General features: G+C 42.8%; 1 protein-coding gene across 8 annotated transcripts in view; it reads left to right on the plus strand.

Annotated features, from left to right (window-relative positions):
• LOC147629050 (proteasome assembly chaperone-like protein) overlaps nucleotides 1–15414 on the plus strand; it is a 38667-nt gene extending 23253 nt beyond the window's left edge. For all 8 annotated transcript variants that reach the window (XM_086812268.1, XM_086812272.1, XM_086812271.1 and 5 more), the window contains 4 exons: nucleotides 13638–13704; nucleotides 13805–13848; nucleotides 14841–14898; nucleotides 14980–15414. In XM_086812268.1, coding sequence (XP_086668394.1) covers nucleotides 13638–13704; nucleotides 13805–13848; nucleotides 14841–14898; nucleotides 14980–15030 — 220 coding nt within the window. In that variant the 3' untranslated portion in view covers nucleotides 15031–15414. The remainder of the gene's footprint in view (nucleotides 1–13637; nucleotides 13705–13804; nucleotides 13849–14840; nucleotides 14899–14979) is intronic.
• The last annotated feature ends 6337 nt before the right edge of the window (nucleotides 15415–21751 follow it).

Here is a 21751-nt window from a genome sequence, read left to right on the forward strand (position 1 = left end):
AAGGGCTATCAATGACATGGCCTGTGCATCTCTAGAGTCCCATCTCTTCTGCTCTTGTGTGGGAGCAGGATCTACATCAGGAGCTCTTTGAGCACCTCCCCTTTGAGGCGTGGCTGGCTGAATGGTATGTGGGCGTGTGTCATCACCACACACGATGCCCCAAAGCCCTTTGGCTACCAGCAAATTACGGATCATAAAACTCCAGAGGGAGTAGTTGGATCCATCCAGCTTGTCCTCCTGGGTGAGCACACGAAATACATCCGTAGCATTCTGTGCCATGTCAACAAAGTATAACTGCAAGCAAACCAAGCATTAATGTGCACTGCCAGGCAACCAAATGTCCTGCGCAAATGTATGCCTGCAAACCAAAGCAAGTGTAAACCTGCACCAAATTGTCCAATTACACTCAATGTGTATACATACGCGACAAATCGCAGCTGTAATGCCCAATTACATGCTCCAATCAGAAAATCCCCAATTTTTATGCACTCCAATCGCTTCAATGTGCATCTAATTTGCCAATTTCCTCAAAAGCCCCAAATTTCTGCAAATGTATGAGCTTCAATTTGCCAATTTTGACCTCAATTTTGAAAACCCCCAAATTGCAGGCTAAGCAGCATGCCCAATTTTCAATTTGTCCTGAAATTGGTAAATTCCCCAAATTGCACCTGCAATTTTCCTTTAAATCTGACTTGCACAGCATTCATTGTCTGCAAAATTGGCATATGACCTGCAGTGCAGTGGCTGCAGATTTTGTATTTGGGTTTGATAAAAAATTTTGACAGAGAAATACCTTTGTGCAAGTTGAGGAGGCTTGGAGCAGACAGTTGAGTAGGGGGAGCCAGCAGAGCTGGAGACTTCAACGATGAGGAAGACTCAAAGCTGCAAATGTTGAGAGTCGTTGGAGATGCAGACTTTGGAGGGAGTCGAACCAACCAGAGGCGGGCAGGCGTGCTGGTGTTGGACAGGCGAGCTGGTGGCGGGCAGTTACGATGGCTACGGGGAGACGGGCGCTGGAGTCGCTAGCTAACGCGTATGGCCTGTAAAACGGGCGACGGTAAAGACTGCAGGCGCGAACGGAGGGCGACTGGAGTCGCCGGCGTAGGATGGCCGGAGCAGGCACGGGTCGAGACGGAATAGTGAGCCGGCGACGTCGGCTGCTGTGGCGGAGCGCAAGGCGCCGACCGGAACGGAGAGCCTTGGCCGGAAGCGTTCGGACGACGCTGGGCGAGGCGACGGCGACGGAGGCCGAACGGGACGGGAGCCGGGGCGCGTTGGGACGGCTAGTCTGCAGTCGTCGACGGAACGGGACGGCGCTGTGTCCGTTGGAGTAGCACCGGCCGGAACGGGGCGGATGTAGCGCTGACGGAGCTGGCGGCGCCGGCTGCAGAGGAAGCGCCGCCCGTGAGGCTGGGCGGAGGTGGTGGGCTCCCCACTAGTGCCGCCCGTCTCTGGCGGCCGGACGGTGGAGCAACTGGTCGGAACCCGCGGACGGAAACACAGCGGCGACGGAATCTGACGGACGGAGAAACGCAGGCGACGGAATTTGGCAGCCTACGGACGGAATTTCACAGAAATTTTTCCAGCAGCAGTTCTTCAAGGCCAGCTCCCAGCTCTTCGGACACAAAATCACTAGAGATGGATTGAGAATTGACTATGACTGAGTTCAGAAGGTTCTGACCTGGCCTATACCGTGAACAGTGAAACAACTTCGTTCTTTTCTCAGTTTTGTTGTTTTTCTTCGGAAATCTGTGCAGGAGTACTCTCAGCTCACACTACTAATGACCAACTTCTTGAAAGGTCGTGGACGTAAGTCAAATCAACCTATCACTTGGAATAACGATCTGCATATGGCCTTCAGACTTTTGGAAGATAAAGTCAAGGAAGCACCTATCTTAGCATTACCCGATCCTAGTCGGTCTTATGTTCTTGAAACTGATGCCAGTGACTATGCCATCGGGGCTGCTCTATTTCAAGATGGTAGACCTGTTGCTTTTGAAGGTAAAAAGCTAGACGATACTCAATCTCGTTGGCCAACCCTTGAGAAGGAGCTTTATGTTGTGATTCACGCTCTCAAGGTTTGGAGACATTATTTAGCACATTAGGGTTAGGTGCAAGGTTGAGAAGCTCACACATAGAAATGAGAGAGAGAGAGAGAGAGAGAGAGCCAAAAGTGTGGTATCCACAAAATGCAAGTCAACCCTTGCATGTGTGCCACATCCATATAATATAGAACTACAAAATATTATATGTGTCCTTTCACACTTGATGTCCAAGGGGAAAAACCACATGGGAAAAAGTGCCCTTGGTTAAGCCCTGTTCACACATAGCACTACTATAAGTGAGCATATGCCTACATCCTACAAGGTGTGGCCAGAGTATGAGCATGGACTGTATGTGGTAGAATGAACTTGAGCCCACCTCTCCTCCAAAGTGTATGCTTTGAGTATCGACACGAAGTGCATGTGGTAGAGTGGACATGATGCCTTTGGGGATTTTTGTCTACGCTAGGGTCATGATGGAGGGGATGTCACCATTTGGTTCCTTCACCAATCTTGACCAGTGTTTCACACACTGAGGAGAGCCAAGGTGTGAACGGGGATTTTCCATAGAAGTAAGCATTTACTGGCAAAGTTTGGCCTGAAAGATGGCTATAGAGCACGAGCAGCATGGGATTTTAATCATTAAAGTGATTAGGTTTATAAGTCAATGTGTTCACGCATTATTAAAATCTGGCTGGACATTATTATTTAAACAGGTGTACAGAAGGAGGCCCCTAGAGCAAACTTGGGCTACAAGCTTGGGAAAAGCACAAAATTTGATATTCTGGGCAAGCTCAGCTATTTTGGGCATAAAGGAAAAGCACAGCTATTATGTAGCTGGTCGACCCTATTAAAGAGGCAAGGGAGGTCTGTTTTTATCATCAAGTGCTTGCACCATCTGGCCGACTACAGCTGCTCCTCTCTTCTCTTCTTCGCTGACTGTACAACAGAAGCTTTTGGTGATTTTCTAGCACTGGCTGTACAGTGCTTCTCTCTCTCCTCTGTGCACTGGTTGTACACAGCCAACTGCAGCTTGTTTCTATTCCTTTTAGTGCTGGCTGTACAGGGGCTCCTGGCCTCTTCTCTTCGAGTTGGCCGTACATAAGTTTTCTTCTCCCTCCTCCAGCTGGCCACTTGCTAAGTGATCGCTTGCTGGCTGTTCAGCATCTGTACAGTTGTACAGCTCACACACGTGTGGTTTCAGCCGGTGTTCTTGTCTTACACAAATCTGGCCATGCAACATGCAGTAGAGGCTGATTTTGGGACTGTTTTTGAGAGTGTTTTGGACAGCTTTGTATCTTGTCTCTAGACTGAGATCGAGATCGAGATTTGGGCAAGAGTTGTGCTGATGCTTTGTGGAAAATCCAGTACAAGTCGCACCTGCACCTTGGTTTCTTGTAAAAAAAGCTTCTATCTGAAAAACAAGTTCCTATGGGGGGCCGGCTGTTCCGGCTCAGTGCGGTGTTATTTATGTTGTTTATGGTTCGTCCGTTGTGTTTTGAAGCTATGTCTGGTATTTGAAGTGTTTGTCTATGGCTCTGGGTCCCCGATTTCGGTGACACGAGCTCCTCAGTTGTGAAGGGAGTGAATAGGAAAGTTCGGAGAGCAGGGGAGACCACCTCTCTCGTGTGCTGCCAGACCCTCTCTTGCGCATCCGCCACCTGTGAGGATAATGGGCCCCTCGTGAGAAGGAATCTGAAAAAATATGTGGCTATGGCTCTCACATGGGGGGGGGGGGGGTTCAGAAACAATAGATCCATCCTGGCCACGTAGCTTGCGAATACCATCTGTCTGCTCGTGGGGGTCTGCAATCTCAAAGAAATCCCTAGTGACTCTATCTCTGGCCTGGGTCTAGAAGGAAGCTCTAGCATGATGTCTATACTCCACCCTCCTCTCCTCTATGGATCTGAGCTCTGTGTAAGCGGCAACCAGCTGCTGCAAGCCTCAGGGTTTGCATCAGAAAGCACTCTGCATCCTGCATAATATGCATTCATATGCCTGTGCATCATTTAGAACATCCCAGAAGCCTTAGGGAATTTACTAGGATTTATTTGCTATTTTTTCCATATTTTATAGTATTTATTTAGCATTATTTGTCATTTATAAATATAAACTTTATTAAATGACTAGCCAACTTGACCAACCTCCAGTTAGTATAAATAGGCTTGCATAGGGCTTAGTTTCTCATTCAGTCTTCAGTGTGCTAAGAGCTTTCCTCCTCAGCCCTAGGAGTTTCCCTTGCCTTCAGCACTAGACTAGTCTCATCCAGCCCTTGGAGTGCTTGAGGTTGCTTCCACCAACCTTGTTCATCCAACGCCTGCAGTTCAGCAGTCCCTACAGCCCTAGGCGCCTGCATCCAACATCCAATCAGCCCCTGATTCAGCCGTACAGTCAGCCTGCGTTTCTGTCCAGCCGTACACCTCTGCGTTTACAGTTCTGTAAAAGGAGATAGAAAAAAAGAAAGAAAGAAAAAAAGAAAAAAAAAACCATAAAACAATAAATTAAAAAAAAAGAAAAGAGAAGAAAAGGAGAAGAAAAGAAAAGAAATTAAAAAAAAAATCTGTAAATTATGTATTTTTTAGGAATCCAAATTTTTTGCATATTCTGTAACTTTTTATTTCTTAAATTTCTGTAATTTCTTGCATAATTAGAGAAACTTGCATTGTTTTAAAATTTTTGTAATTTTGTGCATAATTAGTATTTTTTTAGCGTAATTCATATTTTTGTGTAATTAGAAAAAAAGAAAAAAAAAGTAAAAAAATAAAATCATTTTAAAAAAAAGAAAAAATTCAAAAAAAAAGATAGGTATACACATATTCATTTTAGTTGCATTTAGTGGTTAGGTAGGATAAGCGTTTCTGTCTAGCAGCAGCCGTACACATATGCGTTCCTGTCCAGCACTAGTACAGCCTGCGTTTCAGTCCTACAGCCTGCGTTTTCAGTCTTGCATCAGTTCTACAGCAGTACCCCGCCTTCTGTGCATCATCCATACATGCAACAGTCATCTGGTGAAGGTAACACAGCATTCATAAGCATTTACAGCATTCTAACATAGCTTAGAACAGTCCACCATCTCCTTTTCTCAGCCTCAGAGGTGTGCAGCCCTTACTCATGCCCTGGGAAGAGAGCATAGGCTCGAGAGCAGGTCATCGAGGTGTTTCTACAGCCGTGTACAGTTCAGCCAATTGGTCTAGTATTCATACAGACCAGGCCACAGGTGTCACAGCCTTTGACTGGGACATCTTTGTCCATGACTTGAAGACCAGATTTTTCCCGCCCCAGTACATGACCGGTCTGAAAGACGAGTTCTATGGACTCAGACAGAACGGATCCCTAGTGCTTTAGTTTTCCGGTAAGGTTATTACTTTAGCACAGCAGTTAGGGTTATCTGAGCAGGCTAAGATGGAGCAATTCATTCGTGGATTGGACCCATTCGGTTCACAGTTCGTAACTTTGAACCAAGTACATATGACCGGGCTTTGAGTCTCGCTCAGAATGAAGAAATGAAGCTTAACGGGGGCAAGCCCAAGCAGTCATCTGAGTCCAGTACCAAACCCCAGCAGTAGCAATCAGCTGCACAGACAGGGTAAGGTAACGCGTCTTCTAAAGATGCTAAAAAGGACAGCAGTAATAGCTCCAGTTCAGGGGGTAAGAAGGATAAAGAACCTAAGAAAACCCCTGATGAAAAGGCTAAAGCAGGCATTACTAGAGGTTATCTTCCTCGAGAGGAGCAAAGGAAGTACCAGTCAAAAAATAGATGTTTTTTCTGTCATATTATAGCGCATGGTAAGAAGGATTGCCACAAATGGCAAGCGGCACAAGCCGCCAAAGCTCCTTCTGCCACAGTTGCCACAGCCTCCCCAGCTCCTCCAGCCCCGCCTACTACCTCAAATGCAGTTCCACTTTTACCTTCCATGCACCCTATGCCATCTGTGGTATTTGATGCTAAGCAGGAGGGTGAGAGCAATGCTGCTCAGAAGAGCCTCATCCGAGCTTATGGCTCTGCTCAGGGCCGTTAGTTTATAGTCCTTTTCGATATGGGTAGTTCTGAAGATGCCATCTCTCCCCAGTTAGCTAGTAAATTGAACTGCACATTAGTCCCATATCATCTGGATGTGGACGGGTTTACAACTGGTCTTCGCACCCACATTTCCCAGCAGGCACAGCGATTTGCCTTTGAAGCTCAGAAGGCCTCATTTCAACGAGATTTCATCGTCTCACCTCTGTTGGGGTGTGACATGATCTTAGGAATTCAGTGGTTCCTTTAGTATGAGCCTATTCCCAATTGGGGGCAGGACACTTTTACTATTTGTAAAGGTTTTCCTGAGCCTGCCATGATTCGTGGGGATAGAAGCATTCTTGGCATCCCATTGATTTCGCATCTCTAGGCCAGACGAGCTAGCAGACCCCCTATCCAGACACCAGGACATTATGCTTAGGGATGATCTCCCTCCCAATCTTCCACCCTCTCGCCCTGAGGACCATCACATTGATTTGGTCCCTGGATCAGATCCTTCTAGCAGGTTTCCCTATCGTCTTTCCAAGACTTTAGAGGGCGAGTTAGAACAGCAGTTATCTGAGCTTCTCCGAGCCGGATTCATTCGGCCTTCTTCCTCCCCATTTGCTGCACCTATCCTATTTGTCCAAAAGAAGGACAAGTGTGCACGCCTTTGTGTAGACTACAGGGCATTAAACAAACTCACTATTAAGAATAAGTTTCCTATGCCCAGGATAGAGCACATTGTAGAGGACCAGCACCAGCACCAGCACTAGCAACCCACACACCTCCTGATACCTCCTCCATTGGGCCATCAGGGCACCGACCACGCTCCTAGGGAGTCACCATTGATAGAGCAGTTATCTTATGTCGTGCTCGTTGGCCACGCCCACCAGGAACCCGACCACGGCAGCCTCACCATCGCCAGATTAGAGCCATTATTGCTCGGCATCGGAGGCGCCTACCTCGCTTCTACGACCTCTCCATTCTAGACAGCCCCATGGCGGAGATACTTGATCTAAGGAGAGGGCAACACTTCAACTGATCAGCATACATGGATCTACCTGATATACTTTTTTCAGTATTTTCCAGTATTTTCTACTCAGTATCATCTCGGAGTCTTACAGTTCTGTTCTTATAATTGTAGGACATTCAATTTATTTTACTTTTTATTCTCATTTAGTTGTTCTCTTTGATGAGACACCAACTTCAGATGTACTCTTAGTTTTGATCTCATAGGCCATTATGGCCTCTTAGAGACGGTAATACATCATTTCATTTCATTTCTCTCCTCATGGATAGCTTTGAAAGGCTAATCAATTTGCTGCTTGAATTCGTAGAAATCATAGCTTCCTCAGGCTCAAAGCGATCGGCTTTGAATGCAACTTGGTGGGAAGAGGTTGAAAGGTTAGAACGTTATTCATCTAAGGGTGGTACAACACGATGGAAATGTAAACAATGTAACAAAAAGAAGTCAAGAGAAGCAAACCGTGTGAGAGCACATCTTTGGCAAAGTACCCAAGTGAAGAGGAGAAAGCATGTGCATGAAAGAAACCAACAATTGCTGCATCTTACTTCACTAGACATGGGGAAGCTGTAAGCATGGGAGATGGACAGCAGTATGGAAGACTTGGGAGCTTTGCATTTTCCCAAGATTCGTAGTCTATGGATGTAAGCTCTGGAAAGCAGCAAAACTTGGGAGCAGCTTGGGATCCCCGCAAGAAAGAGAGGGTAGATGCAAATGTTGTAAGGTTCTTTTATCATGATCATGTAGCATTCAATGTTGCCAGGTCCCCATATTTTATTGAAATGGTCCAGGAGATTGCATGGTATGGCCCAACATACAAGCCTTCTTTCTATGAGACACTACGCACCACCTTGTTGCAAAAGGAGAAAATTGCAATTGAATGTGCATTAGAATCTGTGCGTGAAAGTTGGGCAAAGAATGGTGTGTCACTTATTGCAAATGGCTAGAGTGACACTCGAAAAAGGTCCATTTATGGCATGATTGCTTATTCTTGAGGAAGAATGCAATTCATTTCCTCACATGATGCTTCTGGGATTCGAAAAGCTGCAGATCAGCTTGTGGAAGAGTGGGCCCAAGGTATTGAGAGAGTTGGCCCACAAAATGTAATTTAGTTCTTAGGTGATGATTGATGTGGGGCTAGTGCAGAACTTCAGAAGAGGGCTGAACTGGCGTTTTCCTTCTGTGCAGCACACTGACGCTTGCTTTAATCCACCTGGAGACCTCTATGTGCTGCGTTTTGGGAAACGTGGCATTTTAGGAAAATGCTGCTGGTCACACCTTTACTGGACCTTCTTCCTTGTGTTTCTGACTTGTGGGCAGCACAAGGTTTGCTCACTTGGTCAAACATGCAAGATTGTCCGATGCTTGGCAATGAGGCTGGAGCACCCTATATAGGGGTTGGATGGCTTAATATACAGGCTGACTTGTGCATGGGCTGGCCGACGTGCAAATTGGACAAATAAATATGCTTGTCTTGTGTTTTCACACACTTGTGGCCTTCCCAGGTCGCGTGCCTATGCTCTGGCGGCCCCCTTAGCCTCCTGTCCACCCTATGGGCTGTCCAATGCCTATGGCCACAAAAGCCCGATGCCCCACCAAGTGTTGCTAGTTTCCATCTCATAGATGGGTTCACACACACATGGACTCTTATGCCTAGACCTATGACTTTGATAAATGCCCGCTCACGGTACTAGCCTAATAAGTGCCCGGAACATAAATACATCATTCAAGAGGGTTACATTGGTGTGCGGGACAAGCACGATTGACATGTATGGGACATGCACATAAGACATTGGTGACCACTGGCTGTCATATCTGTGGACAAGGGCTTACAAGGGACGAGGTGTCCAGCCACATGGCTTGCACTTTTCCTGCAAAGCCATGTCCATGGCATCCAAGTGCAGAGGATGCACGTGATAGGATGGGGATGGGACTGTAGTAGGGGCGAAGTAGGGGAGGGGTGGTAGGGGCAATAGAGCAGGGGTTCGGGATGCTTGGTGGGTAGGAGACACATGAGAGGTGGGTAGCACAGGCAATGATGAGGGGAGAGGGGGGAGTGCGTTGAGAAAGGGGGGAAGGGGGGGTGATAACGAAACCAGCAGGGAGGAGGGAAAGAACGTGTGGCGGTCATGAAGCGGGGGAGCTCTAGCTCCTCGTTCCCTTCCTTTTCCCTACTCCTACACTCTACTTAAGAATGTAAACGACACTCTTAACTTTTCTAGCTTGAAGTAATTTAGAAAGTTTTTTTCTATGAACATACTTCTTGCCATTTTGACAGCAGGACGATTCTTACACTTTGCAACATCATTTTGTTGCGGAGTATAGGCGTGAGTTGCCGCTTGATGTCTCTCCCTTTGAAGAAAGCGTCATCAAACATGAATTCTCCTTCTCAGTGTGTACTAAATTTCTTAAGATCAATTCTTGTCTTAAGTTCACCAATGCCAGATGAGTGCCAACCATTCTTAAAACTTTTCTATACGAATCTTTTTCTTGAAAAAATATATCCAAATCTTTCAATTGTGATCATCTACCAAAGTGAAAAAATAGAAAGAACCTCCAAGAGTAATAGTACTTATCTTCCCGCAAAGATAAGCATTCACAAGCTAAGAGGAGCTTGGCCCTAAAACCAACCCCTTGCAGAAAGGTTTTTGGTGCTGTTTGCCCATCCTGTAAGCTTTGCATAGATTCGGCTTGTCAGAAAGTGGTGGCAAATGCTCAACTAGCTTACCACTCTATTTTTTTTGAGAGTGTGAATAGTCAGATGCTTATATCTATCATGCCACAACTTGCTAGTCTCCACATTGGCTTGGGCTGCAGTTGTCCCTTGTCATTGCTGCCAAAGAATGACCTCCCCCTTGCCCCACCACTTGACCCTTTTATCGATCCCTTTCACCGTTTCTACAATCATCCATAAACTCCAAAATGGGCGGGCCCAAGAACATGAGGGTTGACTTGGGGCACCTGTCATTAGTTATACGTTTTTTACAAGGTTTTAACAAGGTTTTGGACTTAGTGACATCCATGCATCATTTCACTTACATGGGAGATCCAGTGGACACAATCAAATCTTATGTATACGTGGGAGTTACCTTTTCAGGCTTGTTTTTCACCATGTGTCCAATAGCCTAGATAGGTTGACTAGGGGCATAGTCACATGGGATGCGAAATCGGGACGGGGAACGGGGACGGAAAAGATTGAGAATGGCCATTCCCTGTGACTATAGAGTGACATGCGACGGGGATGGGAACGGGGAGATGCTGCCATCCCCAACATTCCCAAGTCTAAGAATGCCCATTCCTTGTGACTATGACTAGGGGCTTTGCAACTCTAGCAGCCCTCGAGAGAAAGTGCTTCTAGACACACTTCCAGGAACCTAGTACGAAAGGATGGCTCTTTGACACCTATCACCCCAATAGTGATGTATGGGGTCCCTTTTTTGGGGGCCAAACCTCAAGGAAGAGGATTGAGAGGCATCACGTCATGATGCTCTCCCACATAATCGGGGCAAACCATCAATAGCACACCCTATCATTCTTGTAGATTTTGGAGTAGCACCACTAATGGTGGATGCACTTTTCAAGAGGGTGACATACATTCACCGCCTCCACACTCTAGATAGACACAAATTACCATCTAAAACGAATTTGGAGACCTTTCCCTTTGAGCATACTCCCTTTGTGGGCCTATAAATAAGGCAATTGATGTAGAACACTTGTGCCTATTTGCTAGGGTTTGAGAGTAAAGTGCAGCGGAATCAACAAACACAGGACACACAAGAGTCCTAAAACTATTGTTCTGTAATATGTACAAGAAATAGTTTACAACTGAATTCTAAAAAATGTGGGAGGTATGGCTGAGTGAAAGCGTCAACTACAGCCCTGCGACATGCGGAATACTCCTGGCTAGCACTCGCCTACAAAGAAACGCTCTGTGAAATTCAATGCTGAGAGCAGATGATTTTGCTATGCACATGTATATAGCACATACCCTTGCTGGTCAGCTGACTTGCCATGTGGCACTGGCAGCTGCCCACAGGGCTGTCCGCCTGGCCCAAGCACCTGCCTGGCTGAACTCTGCACAAGATTGGCTGACCTGTACTATAGGTGAGGTGTCACAGTTGGGTCCATCTCAGGATTTTGGAGCTTACCCATTAAGAGCGCAAGAGAAAAGCACGTTGGAAGAGCCGATGAGTGATCTGCAGCCAACGTTTTCTGCTCAGGATTAGCATCAACAGCAGATCTAGAGGTGAGATTTCATAGATCATATTCTGAACATATTTTGTTTTTTGCAACATTTTGTACTTCAGCTCATTTCACATAATATACAATTAGGGTTAAGCCTATTCTGTGTGTGTGTTGTGTTTGAGTGTGTTAGGTCCTACAAGACAACCAGTTGTTAGATCCCTATTTAAGGTCAGCCCCTGACTGGCTGCGATTACCTTGCACTCTATGATGAGGATTTCTGGCTTCTAGCCATGATTTTGTATTGATTTCTTCGTACTTACTAGAAGTCTCTTTCTTGCCAAAAAAAAAGTAGGGCATTCAGAGACGGTGTTTGCAGAGCCAGACCCCAAGGCAGCAGATGTTTCATCCGGATCATCAGTTTGCAGTCTTCATGAACATTTTCCCCCATGCTCAAGTGGAGGACAGCAGGGTGTTAGTTAGGTTATGTATGTAGGAGAACTTGCACAACATACGTGAGTTCAGATCTGAGAGTTTGGATCTGTTTCTTCATTGTATGTATTCATATTTTGGCAAGCAATATACCACAGGTTAGTGGGGATGAGATCTGTTAGCATTAGAACCCCCAGTGCGTGTCTTTCCCCCACCATGCATATGTAGTCCCCCTTCAAGAGTGGCTAGCCATTCCTTCCTTTTTCTAGACTTTTACCTCTTTAGAGGGTTGTAATGTGTTTTCTCAAATGCTCATCTTCTATATGAGTTGATGGAGCTTTTCTTTGGGGGAAAGAAAAGAACTAGGCTTTTACTATCATTACTGCCAAGTCTTAGTGTTCTTGATCTTGTTGGTTGTTAAATGAATTGATTAGTGTATAGTATATATGATGACCTATGCTAAGTGTAAAGTAGGGGCTAGGTTTTCAAGGCATCTCCTCCACTGGCTTTGAAAAATCACAGCCTTGTTGCAATGTCAAAGGCATACTTTTGGGGCTTGCAGCGAGCTTTTAACTTGATTGTGTACAGAGTGGCAACTTTACGCCTTGTTTATTATGCCTAGCTCCGAATAATCCCCTTCAAGGATAAGCTATAGAGTGAGGAAGCTTAAAGTTCAGTGCAAGTAGGGAAGAGAAGACAAAGAAGAGAGGCGTTTGAGTAGGTAGGGGATGCCTTGTGGCATAAAATTAGAAGCAATTTTTTCATCCACAATAGTATTGCTATGAAGATATTATTATTAAAATCTGTTTTTTTCAAATGCTTATCTTCTTTATGAATTGATGGACCTTTTACTTGGAGGAAAGCAAAGAACTATGCTTTACTATCATTACTGTCAAGTCAAAGGCATACTTTTTGGGCTTGCAGGGAGTTTTTAACTTGATTGTGTACAGAGTGGCAACTTATGCCTTCTTTATTATGCCTAGCTCCCAACAATCCCCTTCAAGGATATGCTGTAGGGTGAGGAAGTTTCAAGTCCATTGCAAGTTGGGAAGAGAAGACAAAGAAGAGAAGCGTTTGAGTAGCTAGGAGAGGCCTTGTGGCATGAAATTAGAAGCATTTTTAAAATTCACGATAGTATTGCTATGAAGATATTATTATTAAAATATGTTTTCTCAAATGCTTATTTTCTTTATGAGTTGATAGATCTTTTCCTTAGGGGAAAGAAAAGAACTATGCTTTTACTATCATTACTGTCAAGTCTTAGCGTTCTTGATCTTGTTGGTGGTTAAATGAATTGATTAGTGTATAGTATATATGATGACCTATGCTAAGTAAAAAGTAGCGGCTGGGTTTTCAAGGCATCTCCTCCTCTGGCTTTGAAAAATCAGAACTTGTTGCAATGTCAAAGGCATACTTTTTGTGCTTGCAGTGAGCTTTTAACTTGACTGTGTACAGAGTGGCAACTTTACGCCTTCTTTATTATGCCTAGCGCCCAAATAACCCCCTTCAAGGATATGCTATAGAGTGAGGAAGCTTCAAGTCCATTGCAAGTCGGGAAGAGAAGACAAAGAAGAGAGGCGTTTGAGTAGCTAGGGATGCCTTGTGGCATAAAATTAGAAGCTTTTTTTTCATCCACAATAGTATTGCTATGAAGATATTATTATTGGTTTATGCCTTTTGGCTTAAAATTAGAAGCTTTTTTTTCATCCACAATAGTATTGCTATGAAGATATTATTATTGGTTTAGAATTACACTCACCAATAGATCTTGGATTTGTCTTGTTAAATTGACAAGTATAGTCATTGAGACTTTTATGCGTCCCTATGGGCTAGACGTATTATTCAAAATCGTGCTTGTTTAGTCAATGCCTTAACCTCTGCTTCTTAAATTGTTTTCAAATGCTTCTTAAAATCAGCTTTTATTTGTCGAATATTTATGATAACCCAACTTGTGCAGAAAAGAGGAGGCGTATGGTGCACAAACTACCTTCAATGTGAATGTTCTCTTGGGCAAACATGATGAGGTAGGCAGATAACTGAAGGATGTTTCGCACAGCTCTCTTAAAACCAGAGCTTGCTACCTCTTTGGTATTAACCTGTATGCTGGTGCTTTTTGAACCACAGCCTATGTTACGAGCTTGTGCAAGACAACTAATCGAACACATAAGGTATGCACATTCTTTGAAGAGTTCTTCTGAGACTCTAGAGGTAGTTTTGTACTCGAGGGAGCCGCCTCAATTTTAAAACCCTGCACATTGTTCCATGTGCTTCCCACATGTATTCTCATGGTCAATATGGATCCCAAACAGTTTTGGGAGGGATTATTGTGACGCAGAAAGCATTTTGAACAATGCCATCAGGTATTTATTGGTCAGTGATACAGCTGATATGAAGGTCCTCCATTCCCTTGGATTCACACTGGAAGCTGACCAGCTGTGGTGCACACGACTTCTGAGGCCATACGTACCTTAGCATGAGATGGGAGCGCAATGTGCACTGATCTTATTTGCACCTTTTAGGGACTTTTAGAAGTGGGTACCTTGGGGTTTCCAAGCCACCTGAGTAATTTCATGAAAGCCTGTGTGTGGTTGCCAACTTCAGTAAGCATCTACCGTACTTGGTGACAGTAGTGCATAGCTGGCAATAATGATGCATAAGAAGGTTTTTTACATTTTTGTCATCTAATACTAGCAGGGTCTTTTTAGATAAAGAAAGGGTAGGCCAAGGAAGAGTCCGGCATTTGAGTTGTGAAGGTAATTTTGTAGTAATGAAATTTCTGGGAGGGATATGACGCATGAAAACTCAGCTGGTAGAGGCAGCTATTAGTGCTCTAGAGTGTCACATTTTTTTGTGAGCCTCATTTTTTTCCATATGCTGACTGCCACGAGTAACCCTCCCATGAGTAACCATGTAGAAGAAGCAAGCCCTTTCAAGGGTTTTTTGGGTGTGTCAATTTTGAAATCAGGCCATCGTCTATGCTTCAAGGAGACCGTGGATATAGATGAGTAATGCATGTCATTGTATGTCTTCTAGAAGCATAGATGTAGGGCTATACACGTAGACGTATGATGATTTTTGTTGCAACCATTATTGGATCCATTGAAATAACATAAAATGTGATGTAGTGGGCTTAAAAGTCTTTGATTCTCTGTTTTGGCAGTGGTACGGGCTCGTCAAGACCCTTGCTTCTTTCTCTTGGATTGAAAGACCATTCAATGGTGAGAGTGTGTGCTTTTTATGATTATCTTTGGAAGTTGCATTCATTGCTGCATCTTAATGGCCCCTGCTTTCTTTAACAGGGAACTCTGAAGGAAATCATAGAGGCAGTTTCTGCCAATAAAGTATGGTGAAAAGATTTTATTTATTTTTTGTCATTGATTAAAGGTAATTTACATCTCTTGTTTGGGGGAAGATGGCATGGTATTACAGTTGGATACATATAAATCACATACACTACGACAAATGTATGCATGTAGCCTTTGTCATGCTTTTCAACTTGAGTGTTTCATGCTGGATCATGGTTTATGGTCTAATGGAGAGAGATGTTTCTTGGCATCTCACACTATTATTCTAAGGGAACTAAGAATCCCTGAATGTAATCATATGGTCAGGAAGTGATAGAGGTGCATTTCTTCTTTTGAGCATCTAAGTCACAAAGTTCTATACGCAAATGTGTAAGATCTAGGGAGATTTGTTACCTATGGGCATTATCTTTATGCATGAACTTGCACCTACTCTTGGGCATCAACGATCCGACTAGAGTGGTCATAGTACGTAGTCTATGCTATGCATGATGGAGTTGATGATTTGAAGCTTTGTAAGTACACTCAATAGTCTCATGGAGTTGAGGTTTAGTAAATAATCTTGAACTTTTCATTAATATGTACATACACACACACACACACACACACACACACACGACACACAACATATATGCTGTTTTAAGTCAAGATTATTAATAACTCGTTAGTCTCATGGAGTTGAGTTTTGGTAAATAATCTTGAACTTTTCATTAATATGTACACACACACACACGCACACACGCACAACATATATGCTCTTTAAGTGAAGAGCTTACCTTAGTCTTGTTGAATCATGTGTCACCTTCGAGGCACATATGCAACTTCTTAATGTGGGTGTGCTACTCGTTCGTTGCGTTCTTGCTCCATTGTCATACATGAATGCTCCTTTATGAATGGGGGAAGGAAGAGCTCTGTACGCTAGATGGAAGCAAAAAGAGAGCATTCACGATCGTTCTCTCATGGAAGGCGGGGAAGAGGAAGAAGCAAAAATAAGAGGGAAACCTACAAACAAAATTATTTAGCATGCATTTATCAAGTAAGCAAGATTTAATAACATTTAAGCAAGCAAGTGTAGAGAAGAAGGAGAGCTAACAAGTATTATATTCCAAGGAAATGATTATATATTGCTTATTGGTAGTGTGACATACACTAAGGTGACTATTTTTCACACTGGTTGGTCAAACTTAAAAATGGTCCGGTCTCAAATACTAGTCATAAGCAAGTATGTACATAAAGTTCTTAGGCTTTCTTTATTTGGCAATAAACTCAAGGTAAGGCCACTTTATATGTTCCAGCGTCGTCTTGTAAAAGATAAGTGTTCATTTGAATGAGTAACATGGCAAAACGCTATATGGTAGGTTGTCGGGCAAGTAGAACCATATTAATCTATGGAGTGGTTAACATATCCTTGTTCCTAATGGTGATCGTGTTTGCATCACCCAAGTCGGTGGTAAAGTTGTTGGGATGGAAAGGTGTAGATATTCCACGATACTCCGTGAAGTTGGTGTGTGAGGATAAGTGTCCGTTCGAGCAAGTAGGATAGCCAAGTGTGATATGTCATGAAGGTGTGCAAGGATGAGTGCTCGTTCAAGTGAGTAAAATGATAGCGCCTTACAGTAGGTTGGGCAGATGAAACCATGTTAAATCTATAGAGTGGTTAACATACTCATTCTTATTGGTGACCATGGTGGAAAAGTGTTGTTATCCAAGATAGGTATGGTTCGGGATCAATTTGCAGTCGAATGTAGTGCGTATTGGTGTGAAATTTTGGGTAGCCTTAGTGGTAGTCAACTTATCGAGTATCGAGGTGGCATGAAAGGTTTAGGCGATGTAGAAGTTCTTCATAATGCGAGGCCATCTGTTGTTGTGAAATTTTGGGTAGCCTTAGTGGTAGTCAACTTATCGAGTATCGAGGTGGCATGAAAGGTTTAGGCGATGTGGAAGTTCTTCATAATGCGAGGCCATCTGTTGTTGTGGAAATGGTTGGAATCCTTTAAAATTAGGTAGTTGGTAGAAGTGGTCCACACCATGTGATTGGGAGAATGAGCGCGAGGACCACTATGGAATGATTTGCAATGCGGATCTTCTTGGTGCGGCATGATATTACATCCAAAGCTCATAGCATGTTGCCTAGTGGCTACCCCCTTGGTTGGTTTGTGCATCCCTTGCTTGTGAATTAGACAAGCATAGTAGAGACTTACAATTCACACAAAAATAGTTTTAGCTTTGACATGAAAACATCTCTCTTTTATATGCAGCTTATAAAGTTTAGTGATAGTCAATATAACATGTTTGATATGCTGATATTGATATACTGATAAGACCTCTAAAGGTTCTATTTTTATTCACTAGATTAATGATAGTAACTACACACATGCACATATGCTAACCACTCCATAGGTTTACATGGTTTCATCCGCCTAACCTACCATAAGGTGCTTTGCTATCTTACTTACTTGAATGAACACTTGTCTTTTGTAAATCGGTGCTGCCAGAACACATAATTTAGTCTTACCTTGAGCTTAATGTTGAAAATAGAGAAATTCTAAGGACTTCGTGTACATACTTACTTAAGGTTAGTAATATAGGTTGGACCATTTTTAAGTTTGTAGTGTGAAAACTAGTCACTTGTATATAAGTCTTTTAATAATAAGTAATACACAATTATTCCCTTATAATAGAATACTTATGAGCTCTCTTTTTTCTCTACTCTTTCTTACTTCTTACTTGTAGGCTAATGAATCTTGCTTGCTTATAATGAATGCATGCTAGATAGGTTTGTTTGTAGGTTTCTCTCTTACGTTACCTGCTTCTTCTTTCTCCACCTTTTATGAGAGAGAAACATCACAAATGTGATCTTTTTTTTGTCTCCATCTAAGCATAGAGAGCTATTCCTTTACTCCATTAGTAAAGGAGCATTCTAGTGTGACGATGGAGTGAGGAGGCAACACATGAGCTAGCGCACCAATATCATGAAGTTATATTTACTGCTCGAAGGTAAGGACGGCTCGAAGGTAAGGACCAACGACACATGATTCAAACAAGGCTAAGGGAAGCTCTTGACTTGAACATATTTAGCACCACCAGTAGGAGGACTAGCCTAAGGCTTAGCTCCATCCAAATCCATCCATTTCATACTTTGGGATTACCCAATATTGCTCGATGTTGATTAAGAGGTCACACCCAAAAAACATACGATTTTGGAAACTTGGATATGGTTAGTTTGTTGTGTTTTATTTTGATTCGAAGTTTATTTACATTAGGACATTCTATTTTCATACCTTGGAAGGGAGAAACCCTGGTTTCTTGGTGATTTGCATCATTTTAGAGCCCACAAGACTTAGATTTCAGTGCATTGAGGCAAGAAATAGCTGAGCAATTGTAATGAAGAGTGGAATCCACTCTAAAAAACATAAGCATTAAGCTCCATAAGTGTGGATTACAGTGAGATGGTTAATTGTGTTCATGCATTTCACATACTGTTTGAATTGGTAGCTTAAAAGCATGCAAATCTAACAAAAAATAATCAAAAAATACTTATAACCACCATTAGCTAGGATTAGGCTCTTAATCGCCTCCTATCAAGTCCAAAAAACTAAGTGAAACTAGCTCTTGGTTAGAAGATATGAATCTATGGTCTTGCAAAAAAAAGATGTGAATTTGAACACATGAGTCTACAGACGTGAGTCTAGAGACGATTAATACATCACACTTGAACACGGACTAGTGCTAGGTGCCTGGAGATAGGTATGCCTAATATTGTACCAACTCATTATTACAACCTTGAAGACTTTTAAGAACATACCTAGTCATTTCCTTTTAAGAACATACCTAGTCATTTCCTTTTAAGGATTTTTATGTCATATAACCTTATTACAACCTTGAAGACTTTTAAGAACATACCTAGTCATTTCCTTTTAAGAACATACCTAGTCATTTCCTTTTAAGGATTTGTACCAACTCATTATTACAACCTTGAAGACTTTTAAGAACATACCTAGTCATTTCCTTTTAAGGATTTTTATGTCATACAATCTCAGCTACAAATTTCAAGAAAATTAATTGTATTTTATAATTATTAAGACATTAAAGTATAATTATTACCCAATGATTTCACACCAACCCTATTATAGGCCTTTTGCATAAAATCATGTATCCCAGGTAGGCCTATTTCATAAGAATAAAGTATGTGAGCCTAGTTCATACAAAAAAAAGATATGAGCCTGTAGATATGATCCCGAATATGTAAACTAATAGACGTGAGCCTTGACACATGAGTCTAGAGGTGTGAACCTAAATACCTAAGACTGACAAAAAAAAAAGTTCAAAAAACCCTTCAATCCCAACAAACAACCACTAGAGTGCTCCCCTGATAAAAAGGTTAAACTCCTTCAAATCCACCTCAAGCCAGGACTTGGCAAAGTGTTCCCCTTAAGAAGGCTAGACCTCTTAAGATCCACCTTAACAAAGTGCTCCCCTGATAAGAAGGCTAAACTCCTTTGGATTCACCTCAACAGAGCACCTCTAATAAAAAGGCCAAACTTCTTCGGATCCACCTCAAGATTTGGGAAGAAATGAGCCAAATAAACACAAACATGAGCAAAGGAACAACAAAACACCTGAAAACAGGAGTTGTCCCAACGGTCCTAAGAGCACCAAATTCATAAATCGGCTCTATAAATAGCACCGTAAACTATATGAAAAGAACACTAAACTGCTCTATCTTTGGACAAAGCTCCAATGAAAGAGCAAAAGCACGACCAAGAACCTCAAGATTTTCTCCCTTAGTAGGAAGTGGTCAAACCACGTTAGACCCCATAATGTTTCAAACATTTAGTGTCGACCCTAAATATCAAAAACATTTAGTGTCAATTCTGAGCTGGGATTATCCCAAGCTAACCTTGACCAATAAGCATCTTAATAACTGTTAGCTATGGTAAATCGAGACATGTCTTCTTTGCATCTTCTTGGCTATACCATTAGGGACATGTCTCCTTTGATGTATCGATAGAGACAAGTATTCATCAAAACACACACTGCAAGCAAGAGCCCATTATAAAAGCATCTTCACCACGGAACCAAGTTTCAGTTTTTCTCCATTTGAACGAGAAACAGGGAACATAGTGAAGGGTAAAGAGCTTATATCCGGGACTACCTCAAACCAAAGATATCCATGGCATTCATTTAACGTGTCCTTGACTACCATCAAACCTATAGCCTCAAAACCTAGCTAGCATAGGACAAGTGCTATTAGAAACCACACCGCTCAACGCCATGGGACAAGAAATCCCAAACCTTGAAATAGAAGGTTTTATGCAACCACTCCCTAATGTTCCACTACCATGTGAATATGCAGAAGACATACTTAGGATGACGTTTGAAATGAGAAGAGCGGTTGCCACAAACATAGCACCTAAATGCTCAGAGTTGGATACAACAAAGCCAATCCACATCTTGAGGATGATGACCAAATTTGATGATGAGATTTTAGATCTTTTTCAGTATTTAGAGAAGCTCAATTGAATTTACAAGGCCATGGCAAGGATTGATGATCCCATTAAGATCTGTTCATTTGCCACATGAAAAGGCCAGACACACATTCATTATGGGATTCTCGCCCAATGGAGTCCCATCGCATAAAAAAGAGGAGGAAGAAACAATGCATGACTATATTAGTAGAATCAAGTATCTCCACATGAGATGCTACCCACAAAAGACAAGTATCGTACAAATATACAACCTTAATAAACCACTCACATTTACATATGCAAAGGTAACCAGTCCTTAAAAATTAACTTGAAACATAGAAGAAGCATCCCATGGATCGACACATTCTCGCCAATGAGTCCATTACAACCGCTTGGACCACGTCAATTGAAATATGTAGAGCTTGTAACAAGATGTTGAATGGTGAAGATGAGGACCGAGAATATGAGTCCCTCTGTGAGCTTGTGAACTTCAAGAATGGGATTTATGTTTGGTGCCCATGGACACTCTTCCACAAAAGCTTGGAACAAGATTTGCACGATTGGTTGGTGCCAAAATCACATCCATGCGCATGCTCGACGTATTTGAAATAGAACCAATAGTGGAACTCGCTCGCCCTTAAGCTAGAGTTCCCCTAGAAAGACCACCTAGTTGCATGGTCCACCTAAGTTGAAACCAAGGCTAGCCACAACATGGTGCCTTGGGAGACATGGCCCTCATTAGGCCACCCACCCTTCGCACCATCTGCACAACAATCATTATTACGATAACAATTCCCAATCTATGATTGTTCGTTGTGAATTTTGTATTAGAACTAAACCTACATCTTGCAAGTTTTATGCGACTCTCGAAAGTACAATGAAGGAGAGAATCATCCTCAAGAGGGGATGGATTGCAACCATTGACTTTGTGGTGATTAGTTTGGTAGAAAAAAAAACCACAACACTCAACATTCCTCATGGAATGGTTACCGTACCCTTGGTGGATGAGAACACCCCACACCTATTAATATCTCAAGCCTCATCCTCCACTTACAAGCCACCAGAGCTGAGGTAACCCCTAACACTCAATACTCCTCACCTCGCCGTATCAAGCATCCCCTTAAACAATTATGGAAGTCTAAAACCTCACCAACAAAGATGAAGACCTCTGCCCAAACCTAAACCTCAAGAACCCTTCATCAAGATCACAAAGAAGTAGTGGGTACCCATGCATTACCCTAGCTAGCCAAGGAAAGTATGATGCCCAAGCAAAGACCCGATAACCACCATTTAGCCAAAAG

Source organism: Cibotium barometz, chromosome 18, assembly GCF_041138505.1.
Source record: "Cibotium barometz isolate CiBa-2024 chromosome 18, ASM4113850v1, whole genome shotgun sequence".
In the NCBI taxonomy this organism is placed as follows: Eukaryota; Viridiplantae; Streptophyta; class Polypodiopsida; order Cyatheales; family Cibotiaceae; genus Cibotium; species Cibotium barometz.